The 13,881-nt window shown below is 44.3% G+C and overlaps 1 protein-coding gene across 3 annotated transcripts in view; it reads left to right on the top strand.

The window, feature by feature from the left end:
* The window catches only part of SPIN1 (spindlin 1), a 98,427-nt gene extending 86,434 nt beyond the window's left edge, over nucleotides 1-11,993 (top strand). For all 3 annotated transcript variants that reach the window (XM_006154336.3, XM_027774137.1, XM_006154339.3), the window contains 2 exons: nucleotides 2,052-2,285; nucleotides 8,441-11,993. In XM_006154336.3, coding sequence (XP_006154398.1) covers nucleotides 2,052-2,285; nucleotides 8,441-8,640 — 434 coding nt within the window. In that variant the 3' untranslated portion in view covers nucleotides 8,641-11,993. The remainder of the gene's footprint in view (nucleotides 1-2,051; nucleotides 2,286-8,440) is intronic.
* The last annotated feature ends 1,888 nt before the right edge of the window (nucleotides 11,994-13,881 follow it).

Below are 13,881 nucleotides of genomic sequence, written 5' to 3'. Positions count from 1 at the left end.
CAGTACTTTCATTAAGAAGACCTTGTGCTTTATTTAACAGAGAGAGCAGTCTGCTGAGTGAGTAACGTAGGAGTGTTAATCATCTTTTAAAGATGATCATCTAAAAATTTAAGGCATAGAGAAACCTTAAAGCCAGCAAGATCGTCCATAATTTTCACAGTATTTAAATGAAGTTGGTAATTTCATAAATTTATTTTATTGAGAAAGAGAGAGAGAGAGGCGCAAGCACCTTCAGCAGGGTCTCCCAACACGATCCCCATTCCCTCACCCTCCTCAGCTCCCAGGTGGCCAGGTTCCCAAGAACACATGCATATGCCTGGTGTGTGCGGATTGACCTGGATTGAGCCCCAGTTGTCCCCGGCCCCGAGCGTGGTGCCCCCGCTGTTCAGCGCGCTCCACCTCCCATGCTTCTTACAGGGTGCAGAGTAGGACCAGGCCTGCCAATGCACGGTTAGGGAGGCCTGAGCTTGAAGCCACGTGGCCGTCTTACACATCATTAAATAAGGACTGAACTGTTGCATCTGGGCATCCAAAACTAGAGGGAAGGCCTCTGCTCTCATGGGGCGTACACGCAGTAAACAAGTAACCAGGGAGAGCAAGGTAGCTTGAGTAATGTCAGATGCTGTCAACAACTAAAACTAGGTGACGTGATCGGAACTGCTGGGCTGCATTTGCACAGGTTGTCACGGAGAGTCCCAGGAGCTAGAGGAAAGTGTACCCATGAGGGATAAGCAGGGGAGGGTCATCTTGGATGAGGGGAAAACAAAATCGCTGAGGTGAGGGTGGCGAGGAGGTAGGTGTTAAAATCCACGCAGTATAGGGCCTGCCAGCTCTGGGGGAAATTTGGTTATTTTCAGATTGTAAAGTGAGGCACTGTATTTTTTTTTTTTTTTTTTAATTTGCCATGGGGCACATGCGTGGCGGGGTGGGGGGGTGGTGAGAAAGCACTTCCCAGGGTGGCTGGCCACACTACAATCTCTTCTCCATTCTCCCCTTGGGATTTTGAGCATGCACACACATGTTCCTGGCATGTTTTTCATGCTACCTGGCCCAAGACTTGAACCACACACTTGGCCACATGACGTCCAACAGCCTTATTCTCCACCCACTGGCTGACTCCACATTTTAACAATGTGAGAGACATGTTAACCAGGCTCACTGTGGTCACTGTGAAGAGTAGACTGAAGGGCCCGAGTCCAAACCTACACCTCAGCAGAAACTGGAAATGAGCTTGCTTGATGGAAAACTAATAGCAGTTTCTTAAAACAAAACTGCCTTGAATAGTGTCTGTTTCTTGGTTTTAATAAATGGTCTGTGGGAACCAGCAGATGCGGTAATGGTTACATCGCTGGACTCCCACGTAAGTCAACTGCGGTTTGAGTTCTAGACCTGGCAGCTTAAAACTCAAGTTGGGCACATGTGTGGGTGTGCCCAAGATCCCAAGAGGAGAATGAGAGGGGATTGCAGTATGGCCTTCCCCCTGGGAGGTTGGGGTGAGGGGTGATTTCTCGCTTTCTGTCCTCTCTGTCTGTCTCTCTGGCAAATGCATGGATTGTATAGCATAAATCTGTCTCAAAAAAAAAAAAAATGAAACAACAAAAGTCTGTGATAATGTGAGATTGTTAATATAAAGGGAAGCAGGGTGAAACCCATGTGGGAATTTCATTATTTTTGCAGCTCTTTTGTAAGTCTAAAAATTCTTAGAGTTTAAAATTCTGTTTATAAACAAGAACGGAAACACTTCATATCTTGAATGAACAGTTAAAAGTTTTGATTTAGGTACAGTGCCGAGAACGGATGAGTCCAGAAAAACGCAGAGACAAAGTCTGATTCCTCCAGTTAGCTGATGGGGGACGAGCTCTTGCCTACTGCGTCCAGCATTGGGCGATACCCCCTAGTTTGTACGTGGTGGTTGTGCTGCTTTACACCCTCCTGGTGTTACTGAGGCTCACTGATATGTTGCAGGCCAGAATTCAGGCAGTCTTTCTTAAATAAGCTCAGTAGTAAGTAATCAGTAAACACTGTGTCAACCATTTTTTTTATATCCCCAGCGACCTCTCGAATCAGCGATGCGCACTTAGCAGACACAATGATCGGCAAAGCGGTGGAGCACATGTTTGAGACAGAGGATGGTTCTAAAGATGAGTGGAGGGGGATGGTCTTAGCACGGGCACCTGTCATGAACACGTGGTTCTACATTACCTATGAGAAGGACCCTGTGCTGTACATGTACCAGCTCTTAGATGATTACAAAGAAGGCGACCTTCGCATTATGCCTGATTCTAGTGAGTACCTTTTATTCTGATCACTGAAAAGGCATCTGGATTTTAGGACAAGATACGTGATTAGCTCTTTCACAGAATCACTATTTTGGGTGGGGAATATAAATTATTTTTCGGTCATACACAAGCATAGGCTGTGAAATTTTTACTCTCGTCGTGAATTTTAAATTTTAAAACTTTTAAGAGTTTGGAGGTTCTGCTTGATACAGTGTATCATTCGTTCCTTTTTATTAATTAAAAAATACTAAGGTATGGGGACCTGTTAAATGCCTGTGTATCAGTCACTGAGCTTTAACTGTTACAGTCTCTTTGTCTTATTTTATCTACTCTTCCCCTGAGTTCTTTTGAAGCTAATCCTACACATTGATCATTTTATCTGTAAATATTTGAACTTTGCTTTAGGGAGTACTGATTTCAAATTAGGGGCCCTTTCAGTAGCAACTGGATTTCAGTGTCTATTTAAACAGGCCATGTAGCTATTTTCTACAGGTTGTCTCAGGTAATTGAAACTGATGTGGGGAAGGGAGAAGGGCTGTGTAACCCAGGCTGTTCTTACTTTTATTGTGATGTTATTCCTATGTAAGCTACAATCCAGTGGTTTTCCGTATATTCACAGCTACGTGCGGTTCTTTCACAGTCAGTTTTAGAACATTTTCATCACCTGCAAAGAAAACCTCAGATCTTTTAGCTGTTGTTTGGTTATCTCTCTAAGCACCCAGTTACTCGTTTTCTGTATGGATCTCCTTGGACTGTACAGTGTGAGGTCCTGATGGCTTTTCTTCACCCAGCATGTTTCGGATTTCCTCAGGGTTGTAACTTCTATCATTACTTCACTCCTTATAATGCCCATGCATGAGTCCACTGTGTGGATATACCACGTCCTATTCAAATGTGTTCGTTGAGGGGCGTACGGGTTGTTCTGCCTTTTGGTTGTTAATGCAGCACGCTGCTGTGAACGTTTGTGTACAGGTTTCTGCGTGAACATTTGTTTTTAAAGTCTCCAGGATACATACCTAGGAGTGGGATTGTTGGGTTGTAATAGTAATGCTATGAAGGGACTTCAGAAGGTTTGTGGAAAATGGAATTGAAGGATAAAAATACAGATTGTAACTTTTACGTCCCCACATAAGCTCCATCAAGATTGAGACACTTCTGTAAGCAGTAGGGCCAGCCAGTTAGCCCAGTCCTTAAGAACTGAGGGGTGTGTCAGTGCAGTCTTTTTTATTTTGTTAACTGAAGAAAAATGGATGCCCTTTAAAGATGCTTTTAAGATTAGAAAACTGGGAACCAGCAGTTAGCGTAATGGCTATGTTGCTGGACTCCCAACATAGTCGACCCCGGTTTGTGTCCCGGACTCGGTGGCTTAAAACTCACGCCGGGCATGTGTGCGTGCGTTCCCAAGATCCTGAGAGGAGAATGGAGGAGAAGGGATTGGGCATGACCATCTCCCCTGGGGGGTGATTTCTCGCTTTCTGTCTCTACGTCTCTCTCTGTCTGTCAGGCAAGCGCACGTGCCCTACAGCAAAAAACCTCTCCCCAAAAAAGATTAGAAAACTGAGGGAAAAAAGTCAGAAGGAGCCAGATCAGGATTAACAGTTGAATACCTAATGATTTCCCAGAGAACTCTCACAACATTGCCTTTGCGTGATGGGAATAATTGAGCAGGGGCTTGGTCATGGTAAAGCATGACTCTGGTGAGGCTTTCCTGCGTGCCTTCTGCCGAGGCCAGCTACCTCTCCTAACAGGCAGATGTTAACACACTGGCTCTTCTGGGTGTCAACCAGCAAAATGCCTCGAGCTCCCAAAAACTCTGTTGCCAAGACCTCTGCTCTGGATCAGTCTGCTTTTGCTTTTACTAGACAACTTCCACCTTTTGGTTGCATTGCTTTTATCTTGCTTTGTCTTCCAGATCCTCCTGGTAAGGCTACATGCCATCTCCTCTTGTTATAGTTCTTTGAAGAAATGCTTAGATCTTGATGCCACTTGTTTAAAATCTTCATTGAAAGCTCTGCTCTTGTCACAGCTGATCTGGGTGTAGTAGTTTTGGCATCCATGAACCAAAAAATTTGCTTGAATTTTCAGCCAGAATTGTGTCAGCCAAACCAGTCGAAATGTCTGCAGTGTTGGCAACATCTCTGCTATGAGTTGTCAGTCCTCTTTACAAACCAAAATAATTTTTCCTTGCAAATTGGCATGGATGTTCTATCCTATGGGCATCATCCTAACATTATCTTGTTTCTTCTTAGAACGAATTATCCATTTGTAAGCTGTTGATTTCTGTGGGAGTACTGTCCCCATAAACTTTGTAAAGCATCAGTGGTGTCACCATTTTTTACCCAAGCTTCACCATAAATTTAATGTTTGTTCTTGTTTCGGTTCTAGCACAGATCGTATTTCTTTGGCAGGGCTCTCTTATTTGAATTTCCAGAGGGCACATACACTCACTGGAGTGGAGTTAGGGTGAGCGGTGCAGAAGGCATTCCCCAGTGGGCCACGATCACGCCATAGTCCATTCTTCATTTCTCCTTCCTGCTGGGATTTGGGGCACGCATGTGCATCTATCCAGCATGTTTTTCAAGTTGCTGGGGCCCAGATGTGAACTGTGCTGTCAGCCACATGAGATTCAGCTTCCTTAGCAGCCAGGTAATGAGACCGTCCCAGTGGTCTCTTCTCAAATCAATGTCTTCTTAGCGACTCAGACTAGCTCTCGTTCATATGTGTTGTAACAGGTTAGTATGTTTGTTCTGGTGCAAAAAAGTTACTGAACTCTATGCATAGTTTTCTCATATTATGCATTTTCCATGAACTTTTTGAAAACCCTCTTCCTTATGTTTAAATACTTGGAGAAACTACCGGAGTAATTTCCAAAGTGGCTAGAGAATTTTATATCCTCACCAGCAGTGTGTGAGGGTTTTGACCTCTCCTCATCTTCACCAGCAAAGAGCTGCTACTTGACTTTTTTACTGTAACCATCTTATGCTTATGATGGTTACAGTATTGATGTGAAAAGTGTTTCATGGTTTTGTTTTGCATTTCTCTGAAGACCACAATGTCATGCCTCTTTGTGTGCTAATTGACCATTTATATATCCTCTTTAGTGAGATGTCTGTTCAGACTCCCTGCCCTTTTCTTTTTTCTTGTTTGTTTTTAGAAGTAGAGTTCTTGCTAATGTTGTCCAGGCTGGTCTCAACCTCTTGCTTCAGCCACTGGAGTATCGAGAGTACAGGCGTGTACCCTATCCCCTTTTTAAATTGGGTTATTTGTCTTTTATTATTGGGTTGTGAGAACCAGTATTCTAGATATAAGTCTCTTATGAAATGTATTATTTGCAAATATCTTAAGTTTAATTTATCTATTTTTTTTCTTTTATTGCTTTTGCTTTTGGTATCATATAAGAATTTCCTGCCAAATTCAAAGTTATGAAGGTTTTTAACTACCGTTCTCTTCTAAGAACTTTTAAATTTTTATGCATAAATTTTATGCAGTTTTAATTCTTATGCATAAATCCTTGATACATTTAGAGTTAATTTTTGGTTATGGTATGAAGTAAGAGCCCAGCTTCATCTTTGTGGCTGTCCTGTTTGAGCATCATTTTTTCCAAAGACTATTCTTTCCTCCATTGGGTAGTTTTGTTGAGGGGTGAGTGTAGTTTTGGACTCTCATTTTTTCCTATTTGTCTGTTTTTAGGCCTGTGCCACACTGTCTTGATTACATTACCTCCTAATATGAGTTTTGAATTGAAGAAGCATGAGTCCACCTACCTTGCTCTTTCTTAGGATTATTTTAGCTAGCCCTTGCAAATCCATATGAATTTTAGAACCAACTTGTCTGTTTCTGCAAAGAAGTCAGCTGGGGTTCTGATAAGGATTGTGTTGAATTTGTAGATCAGTTTGGAGAGCATTTTCATCTTAACAAGCATTGTCATGCTAATGACTTTTGAACCATCTTCTGATCCATGGACATGGGAAACTTTTCCATTATTGAAGTCTTAATTTGATTTCTTTGAATAACTTTTTACAGTTTCAGAGTACAAGTATTGTGTTTCTTTTGTTAAATTTACTATTAGTGTTTTATACTTTTAGATGCTATCATAAATGGAATTATTTTCTTAATTTCATTTTTGGATAAGTCTGTTGCTTTTTAAACTTCACCATGCCTTTCTTCAAACAACTGGATCTCCAACCTCAGATAGGCAGACACACTATATATAGCAATATGATAGTAATCATCCCCCCACCCCCTCCTTTTTTTTTTTTTTTTTAAGTTCTTCCTGTAGATAAGCCAACTAATGAATTTACTAATATGCTCACCTGGTCTTGAATTCGTAGTTAAATTTTTGTTCTAAGTTTGGTTTAATTTGTTGTAAAGTGGTGCTGGGAATTAAAGGGATTTCTTAGGAGCATTTTTTCAACTTGTATGAAGTTCCTATCTAATATATTTGTTGAGCAGTACCCAGTTGAAGCAAGTACAGTGTGTTATTAACCTAGTGATAGGAGTGGAAGATGACGTGCTTAACTCCCAATGCCTTTCCTCGCCACGTCATGCCTTCTCACACTTTTACCCTTTTTTCTCTCTGAAGAGAGAGTGGCGAGGAACTTTACTTTTTATTTTTTGCTACAAGAGGTTTACGCTTGAGACAGAGGGGGAGGGAAAGTGAAAAATCACCCCTCAGGGGTTTGACTATCACAATCCCTTCTACCATTCTTTCAGGATTTTGGGCACTCACGCAGACGCACCCAGAGTGATCTTCAAGTCACCAGGTCTGGGACTTGAACAGTGCAGTTGGACATGCGGGATCCAGCTCTCTTAACCTCCATGCCACTGCTGGCCCAGCATAAAACTTGACTTACGACGGGAAACAGATACAGAGAGGTCCTGTTGTCTCGGTCCGAGACCCAGCTCTGTTGCTGAAGTGGCCTCTGAGTCCGTTGGTTCTCAGTCCCTGTAAAATTTACACATGATCAAGTGTTCAGGATTCCTTTGTAAGTGCCGAAGCACCATGGGAATATGACAGTATGGTGCTGCTTTTGAGGGGAGAGGATTTTCGAAGAAAAGAGGTTTAGATTTCTTTTTAGTTTATTTCAAAGAACTGATTAGGTTTAGGTTTTTTGTTTGTTTGTTTTTAGGTGTCTTTCTTACATTGCTGTGACCGTTAGTACCCAAGATCAGAGGAACAGGTTTTGGGCTGTTACTTGGTGACATCAGCTGAACAGGCTTTGGGGCTGTTACTAGGTGACATCAGCCGCCATTGCTGCTGTTCATAAACGTACATTCGGTGGCCCAGCCTCGGACACTTGTAAAAGGAAGGTGGTGTACCACTGCTGTGTGCTAGGTGACCAGGCCTGCCTCGTGTGATGGGATGCCTCGCCACTTCCCGGGCCAGCCGTACTCTGCTATAACAAGGCAAAGAGCTTTGAGTCACTCAGAAGCGCTCAAAAGTTTCTTCAAACAGAATGGTAGCCGCTTAGTTCCATCCCCCTCTTTTTTCCTTCTGCTTTGCTTTGTTGTTGTAGGTGGGAATGGTTTGCTGTTGTTTATGCGTTTGCCTAGAGGTTACAGGGTGACAAATTTCCCAGGGACCCTTTTCAGACTATTCAGGTGTCCAGCTGTTCTGAGATTCCCTTAGATAAGATTCCTTCAGATGGAGGCTAGGGTTAAGTTCACGTAGCCCCTATTTTCATGGCCTGGGTAATGTCTTTTGTTTTGAAACTGGTTAGGAAGATCATGCAGAATTCTGTGAAGTTGAGGCGGGAGAAGGTTTAAGGGTTCCATGTAAAACCAGTGATACACAGGCATTTGTTCATGGTAGTCCCCGAGGAATTGTTGTTCACAGTCCTCTCTCTTAGGGTTAGGGCCTTACTGCAGTAAGCACACAGGAGCCAGTAGGGGTTTGGGTTGTGGTTTCCAGAGGTCATTGTCCCCAGCGGGGGCAGCAGATTGTTCTTGTCCGGTTTCTCTGGGGTGCAAGCACACCCCTCCCAGTACCTCCTAGCTGACAGAGCTGGGTTCAGCTGGGACCATATGCCCTCAGGCCTGAAATGCTCCCTTCTCTGCCCTTGGAGAGAGGTCTGGTTGCCTGTGATAAACTCAGGATACTTAAGATTCTTAATTATTTTATACTTGTTGATCTAAATTCTGTTTCTTTTATTTAAATACAGATGATTCCCCTCCAGCAGAAAGGGAGCCAGGAGAGGTTGTGGACAGCCTAGTGGGCAAGCAAGTGGAGTACGCCAAAGAAGACGGCTCGAAAAGGACTGGCATGGTCATCCACCAAGTGGAGGCCAAGCCCTCGGTCTATTTCATCAAGTTTGATGATGACTTCCATATCTACGTCTACGACTTGGTGAAAACGTCCTAGATGTCATCACGAACTTTGCCAAATTTGTGGAACTATGAAATGTATCATTTGTAGACATAAAGACTTGATTGCTTTCCAGTTTAATGAAAGCTTAAATGTCCCTGCGAACCCACAATCTCTGCCAGCAGAACTGGTTTCGTTCTAGTAGTACAGATTGATGTGAACACAAAGCATTTTGTGTGAGGAGACCTCCTTCCTCTTAAGGGAAGTCTGTCTGGAGGGGAGTTACAGGCAAGTTTGGTCAAAGTTGAGCTAGTGTCATAGTCATTTACAACTGTCATGGACCTTAACCATTCCCCTTCACTCTGACACAGTCTATTCTGCTGCCACAATGCAAGCATAGTTTGGTATTTTTGTTATTGCCTTTCTTGAGATATATGTACCTATATCTACCTATCTATACTTATATCTGTGTGCATACGTATATAATATATATACACACACAGAGACATGTACACACACACACACCATTGGCAGTCCTTTCTTTGTGGATTGGGATGGGGGTGATGTAATTTTCTCCAGTTTAACAGGAGTGCTTGACCCAGTCAGTCATATTTATGATATTACTGCTCTTTGTTTAAAATTGAATTTGGGCGTAGGGAGCACATAGGGACAGAGAGCTTGTTTTGGAAGTCAGAGAGGAGCTCAAAACACCTTTCAATCTGGAGGCTTTCAACCATAAGTCCAAATACACATTACTTGGGAACAGTGAATAACAACCCACGTTAGACTTACACACTGGTGAGAAATCTGGGTAAAAGGCTACCTTTAATTCTAAGCTCTGTGGGGGTTTTTTTGTTTACACTTACTCGTCAATAGCTTAGAGAAGCCCAGGTCCGGGGCCCGCGCAGTGTAGCATCGGTGTGTGTGGACGGCGCAGTGGTCCGTTATTTGCACAATCACTCATCTGGATTTCAAAGGCAACAGCACATCAGTGGTCTGTGTGTATGTGGTAAGTTCCTAGAAGAACACAGTGCTTTTATATTAGAAATGTAAGTTTTAAGAATGGCATTGTTGCCTTCTGTCAAGTTCTCTGGGACGTTTTAATTTGTATTACTATTATTGTTGGTACATGATTATGGTCGGAAAGACCCTGTCCCCTCCACTGGCTGTTCCCCACAAAGACTGTACAGACAAATAACAGCTCCATCTCTCGACACTTCTTGTGGTGGTGTATGTTCTTGCTCTTGGTGTGCTGTTCTTACGGACTCTTTCCATCCGCAGCCCTTGGGACTGCGTGGCAGTGCTGTGACCCCAGAGGGCCAATCCAGGGTTGGCTTGTGGGTGTAAGGGAGGCAGCCCTTCGCCACGGAGTCCATCTGTGGTTTGTCCCTGCAAGGAGGCTCTAAGCCAAGATACAGCTGCAGAGCAGAGAGATTGCTCTCGCCTTATTTTGGGGGTGGTCCTGGTCGTCTGGCAGCCAGGAGAAAGGCCATGGGCAAGACCAGTCTCTACGGAGGTGGAAAGTGTCCCTGCAGGTAGGGAGGGCTGGAGCATGCATGCCATCCGTCAGTCTCCAGAGGTCTAGGTCAGAAGCCGTGTGCCCTCTGCTGTGGCCACTCTCGGTGTTGCAGGTCCCAGCGTTTCAAGGCCTCGCCACGCATGGTTTGCTTATTGCCCCTTTAAGCCTTCACGGAGGCTCGTGCCTTGTGCTGTTGGCTGGTCACGGCTACCCCCCCACGTAAACACGGTGCCTCAATTCTCTGTCCGCAGCCCAGTCTCCTGCACCCACTCCACCGCAGGCAGCCGCAGGGGAGCTTCTCAAAGCACTGTGATGCCCAGGTCTGGGGCTTGTGCGTGAGTGAGTCTGCACTGTGCTGTCCTGTGGGCTCTCCAGCGTCCCTGCATGTGAGTGTCAACGTCCAGCCTGGCTCCCAGGTCCCAGATGGCGTTTGTAGCACAAGGATTGTGAGCGTGTCTGGCGTGCACGGACTGCGTGCAGAACGTATGGCAGTGACTTGGGCCGAACAGCGGAGTTTATTTTGAGGTGTCCTGAGGGTGGGGCCGATGGAAACGTTTCTCGCATTACCCGATGACTTGCATTGTGGTTTCTGCAAGCTGCTTAGTGACTGTGACAGGCCGCGTATCTCCCAGTCTCTAGATGGATGCCACGTGATGATGATGTAATGACTTTAATCATCGTTCCATTTATATTGTCTTTAGGGCCAGGGAAAGGGGAAGGGTGTTTTTTGTTCTTTTTTATTTTCCCCCGTTCGTTCGTTCTTTTGGTGGTTTCCACCGCTCCTAGTGACGCTGTGACTGACTCTGCTCCCGAGCCCGCGTGTCTGGGGCTTCGCTGTAGGCTCATGTTCAGATCTGCATGCATTGCTTGCATTTTTCTGGTATCTGAATGTTGGTTCCTTGTTAGGAATTCAGCATTGATTTCCAAATTATCATGGGACTTGTGACAACACAAGACATGGATCTGTGTATAAAATTTCTCGGCCTTTCTCATTTACCTGCGCTAGTATTATCGTATCTCGTGTGCGTGCGTGTGTGTGATGTCAGGCTGCCACGTAAAACTTCAGAGAAAAACCTTAAAAGCAGACCATCCTTTTTTGCATGCCCTATTCTAAGTAGAATGTTCAGTGTAACTAACTAAAATTGCATGTTAAAGATATTTAGGTTCTTTGTTTTCTTTTCTTTTTTCTTTTTTTTTAATTTGCTTTCAGTTTCCTGTATATTTGCTTACTGTACTGTTTTAGTGGTCGTAGGATAAAAATGCACTGGTGAAGCAAACGTAGTGCCAACAGAAGGCGAGTTTCCATTGTATATGTCATGCAGCATTTGAGGGGACTGTGCTTTCTTAAATCGCAGTGACTTCTCAGCCAGATTTCATTTCTGTTATCGTTTTATGTGCCAAACCCCGAAGTGCATTGGGCTTGAATCTGAACACTGTAGACCCATTAGAAGACTGTCTTGATTGTCACACATTGTAGTGCCTGAAAACACTCTTAAGCTGAGATTGTCTTAAAAAAAAAAAAAAAAAAAAAAGGAAAGAAAGTCCTCCAAAGACAAACAGGAACAGTTACTCTAACACACAGTCCCGGTCGGCACGTCCGCGGTTCCTCGGAAATGCTGCGTTCTGTGCTCTCCACCAGGAGCGCAGTGGGGTGAATGTGTCGCGTTCAGAGGTCTTCGTGTTCACGTTTTAAAATTAGGCAAATGGCCTCATCTTTCGAGCTTGAATTCATTTTTAATTTTAATTTTATTTTATACGATGTGTAGACAGTTCCCTGTTCTCTGCATTTAGAAGTATACACAATATAAATCTGTTAATTCTGTAAGTAATTTTTATAATTATGATGTAACTCTATCCTATCCTTAAAACATTTAAAATAAACCCTTTATGTGCAACTTCTGACTGTAAAGTTTGTGCTCATGAGCAAAGTGGGATGTGATAACCCTGTCTCTGAAAAAGGTTCTAAGCCAAATAACCTTCTCCACCACATGTGAGTGTCACACGAGCATAGAAAGAAATCGCAGGTTTATTTGAATGGCGACATTGTCCTAAATATAGTAAATAGTGAAGTGTGTGGTGTGTCGATAATTTTAATTTATCAAAAGATTTTAAACTTAAAATCATTGTTTTAAATAGAATTAAATTCTGCGTATCTTGTTTTCACATCTACTCTTTCTTTGAGTACTGGCTGTAATGCTCGTACCACACCTAAACACCAGTTCCTGATTGGGATCCTCTAGTGAAAACAGTCTTTTCTCTCGGTGCTAGGGATAAGGAACTGAGCGTATTAACACCTCTGTGTGTTCTGTGTTTTATTTTGGGTGATCTACATCAGCACGGTAAAGGAGTTTATGATGGCTTTAGAGCTTTTTCATGTTCCTCTTTTTTCTTTAGCCGAAGGATCTCGTGCTGTAGGAAAGGAACCAACCCCCCCCCCGCGCCCCCTTTGCCTGGCTCCCAGAGAGTGGATGATCCTGGGCGAGAGGGATAAACAGAACATGGGCTGCAGGGGCCCCGGCCTGGAGGCTGGTGGCAGCGCGGCGGCTCTGCCAGCAGTGACTCCTGGCAGCAGGGTCTGGGCCAGCTGTGGCTCCAGGAGGAAGCGGGCCTTGGCAAGTGCAGCCAGGCACGCCTGTGTCTGCACGGTGTCGCCTTCCTTGCCGAGGCCGTCTGCGGGCTCTACGAAAGGCAGTCGGTTACTGTTTTCCCCAAAAAGGTAACAAAGCACGCTTGACTGGAAGGCCGGGTGTAATGGCTGCTGTGTGTGAAGCAGTGGCCCAGCTGGGGCCAGTGCCGCCCTCACTGCGGAGAGCGGCCCTCCTTCCCGGCGTCTCTTCGCTGGGTGCCATTGAGCGTGGTGCTGGTGAAAGCATCTCCACTGATAAACACGTGGTGCCTTGTACACTTCCTGTCAGCCTTGTATTTCTTTTCCCTTTTTAACTTTCTCTTATAAATGTATTTGGTTTCTTAATATTGATAACTTTGTACCCAAGGATGTCATCATCAACATAATGCAATCTATTGGTTTGGCAGAAGACTAAGAATATTTGTCTTTTTTTTTTTTTTTAAGAATAATTTAATTTATTACTATTTTTCAGTTTGGCCAGAGAGAGAGAAAGAAAGCAAAAATGCGAGCCACCAGGTCTGGGACTTGAACTACAGTCAACCTTGTGGGAGTCTGACATGACACCGTAACCACCATGCCACCTGCCGGCCCCTGTATTAGTTCTTACCAGTCCTGTGACTTTTCCTCTGCTCTGGGCAGGAAAAGGCAGGGGTTTGACTATCTCACGGAGGACTCCAGAGGCCGTGAGGACTCGGCCGTTCCGTTCTGTGCCCAGGCGGAGCCACTCTGCCAGGTTATCTCAGTGGCGTGATCTGAATCTTAGTGCAGTGTTTTCTGTGAATAATTATTTTGTAACTTTATTTCATAAAGTGATAGCAAAAAAAAAAAAAAAAAGGTTTTCTCTTTTCCAAATTGCCTAATAAAGGATTTTATTCACAGGACCAGCAGGTAGCATCGTGGGTAAGATGCTGGACTCACGTGGCCAACCATGTGTGTGGTTGGAGTCCCAGACCGGACGGCTTGAGAGTTACACAGGGTGCGTGTTTGCTGCGTGCGTGCCCAGAAGCCCAGGAGGATGGAGGAGAAGGGACTGTGAGGCCCTTCCCCTGGGGGTGATTTCTCACTCCCCACCTCCCCCACCTCTCCCCCCAGGTAGCACATGTGCCCTATGCCAAAAACATTTTTTTTAAAAAGGAAAATAAATTATTTATTC

The sequence above is a fragment of the Tupaia chinensis genome, unplaced genomic scaffold (genome assembly GCF_000334495.1).
Source record: "Tupaia chinensis unplaced genomic scaffold, TupChi_1.0 Scaffold000404_1, whole genome shotgun sequence".
NCBI classification, from domain to species: Eukaryota; Metazoa; Chordata; class Mammalia; order Scandentia; family Tupaiidae; genus Tupaia; species Tupaia belangeri.
The sequence above is the reverse complement of the archived record's forward strand: the minus strand, read 5'-3'. Positions and strand labels throughout refer to the sequence as shown.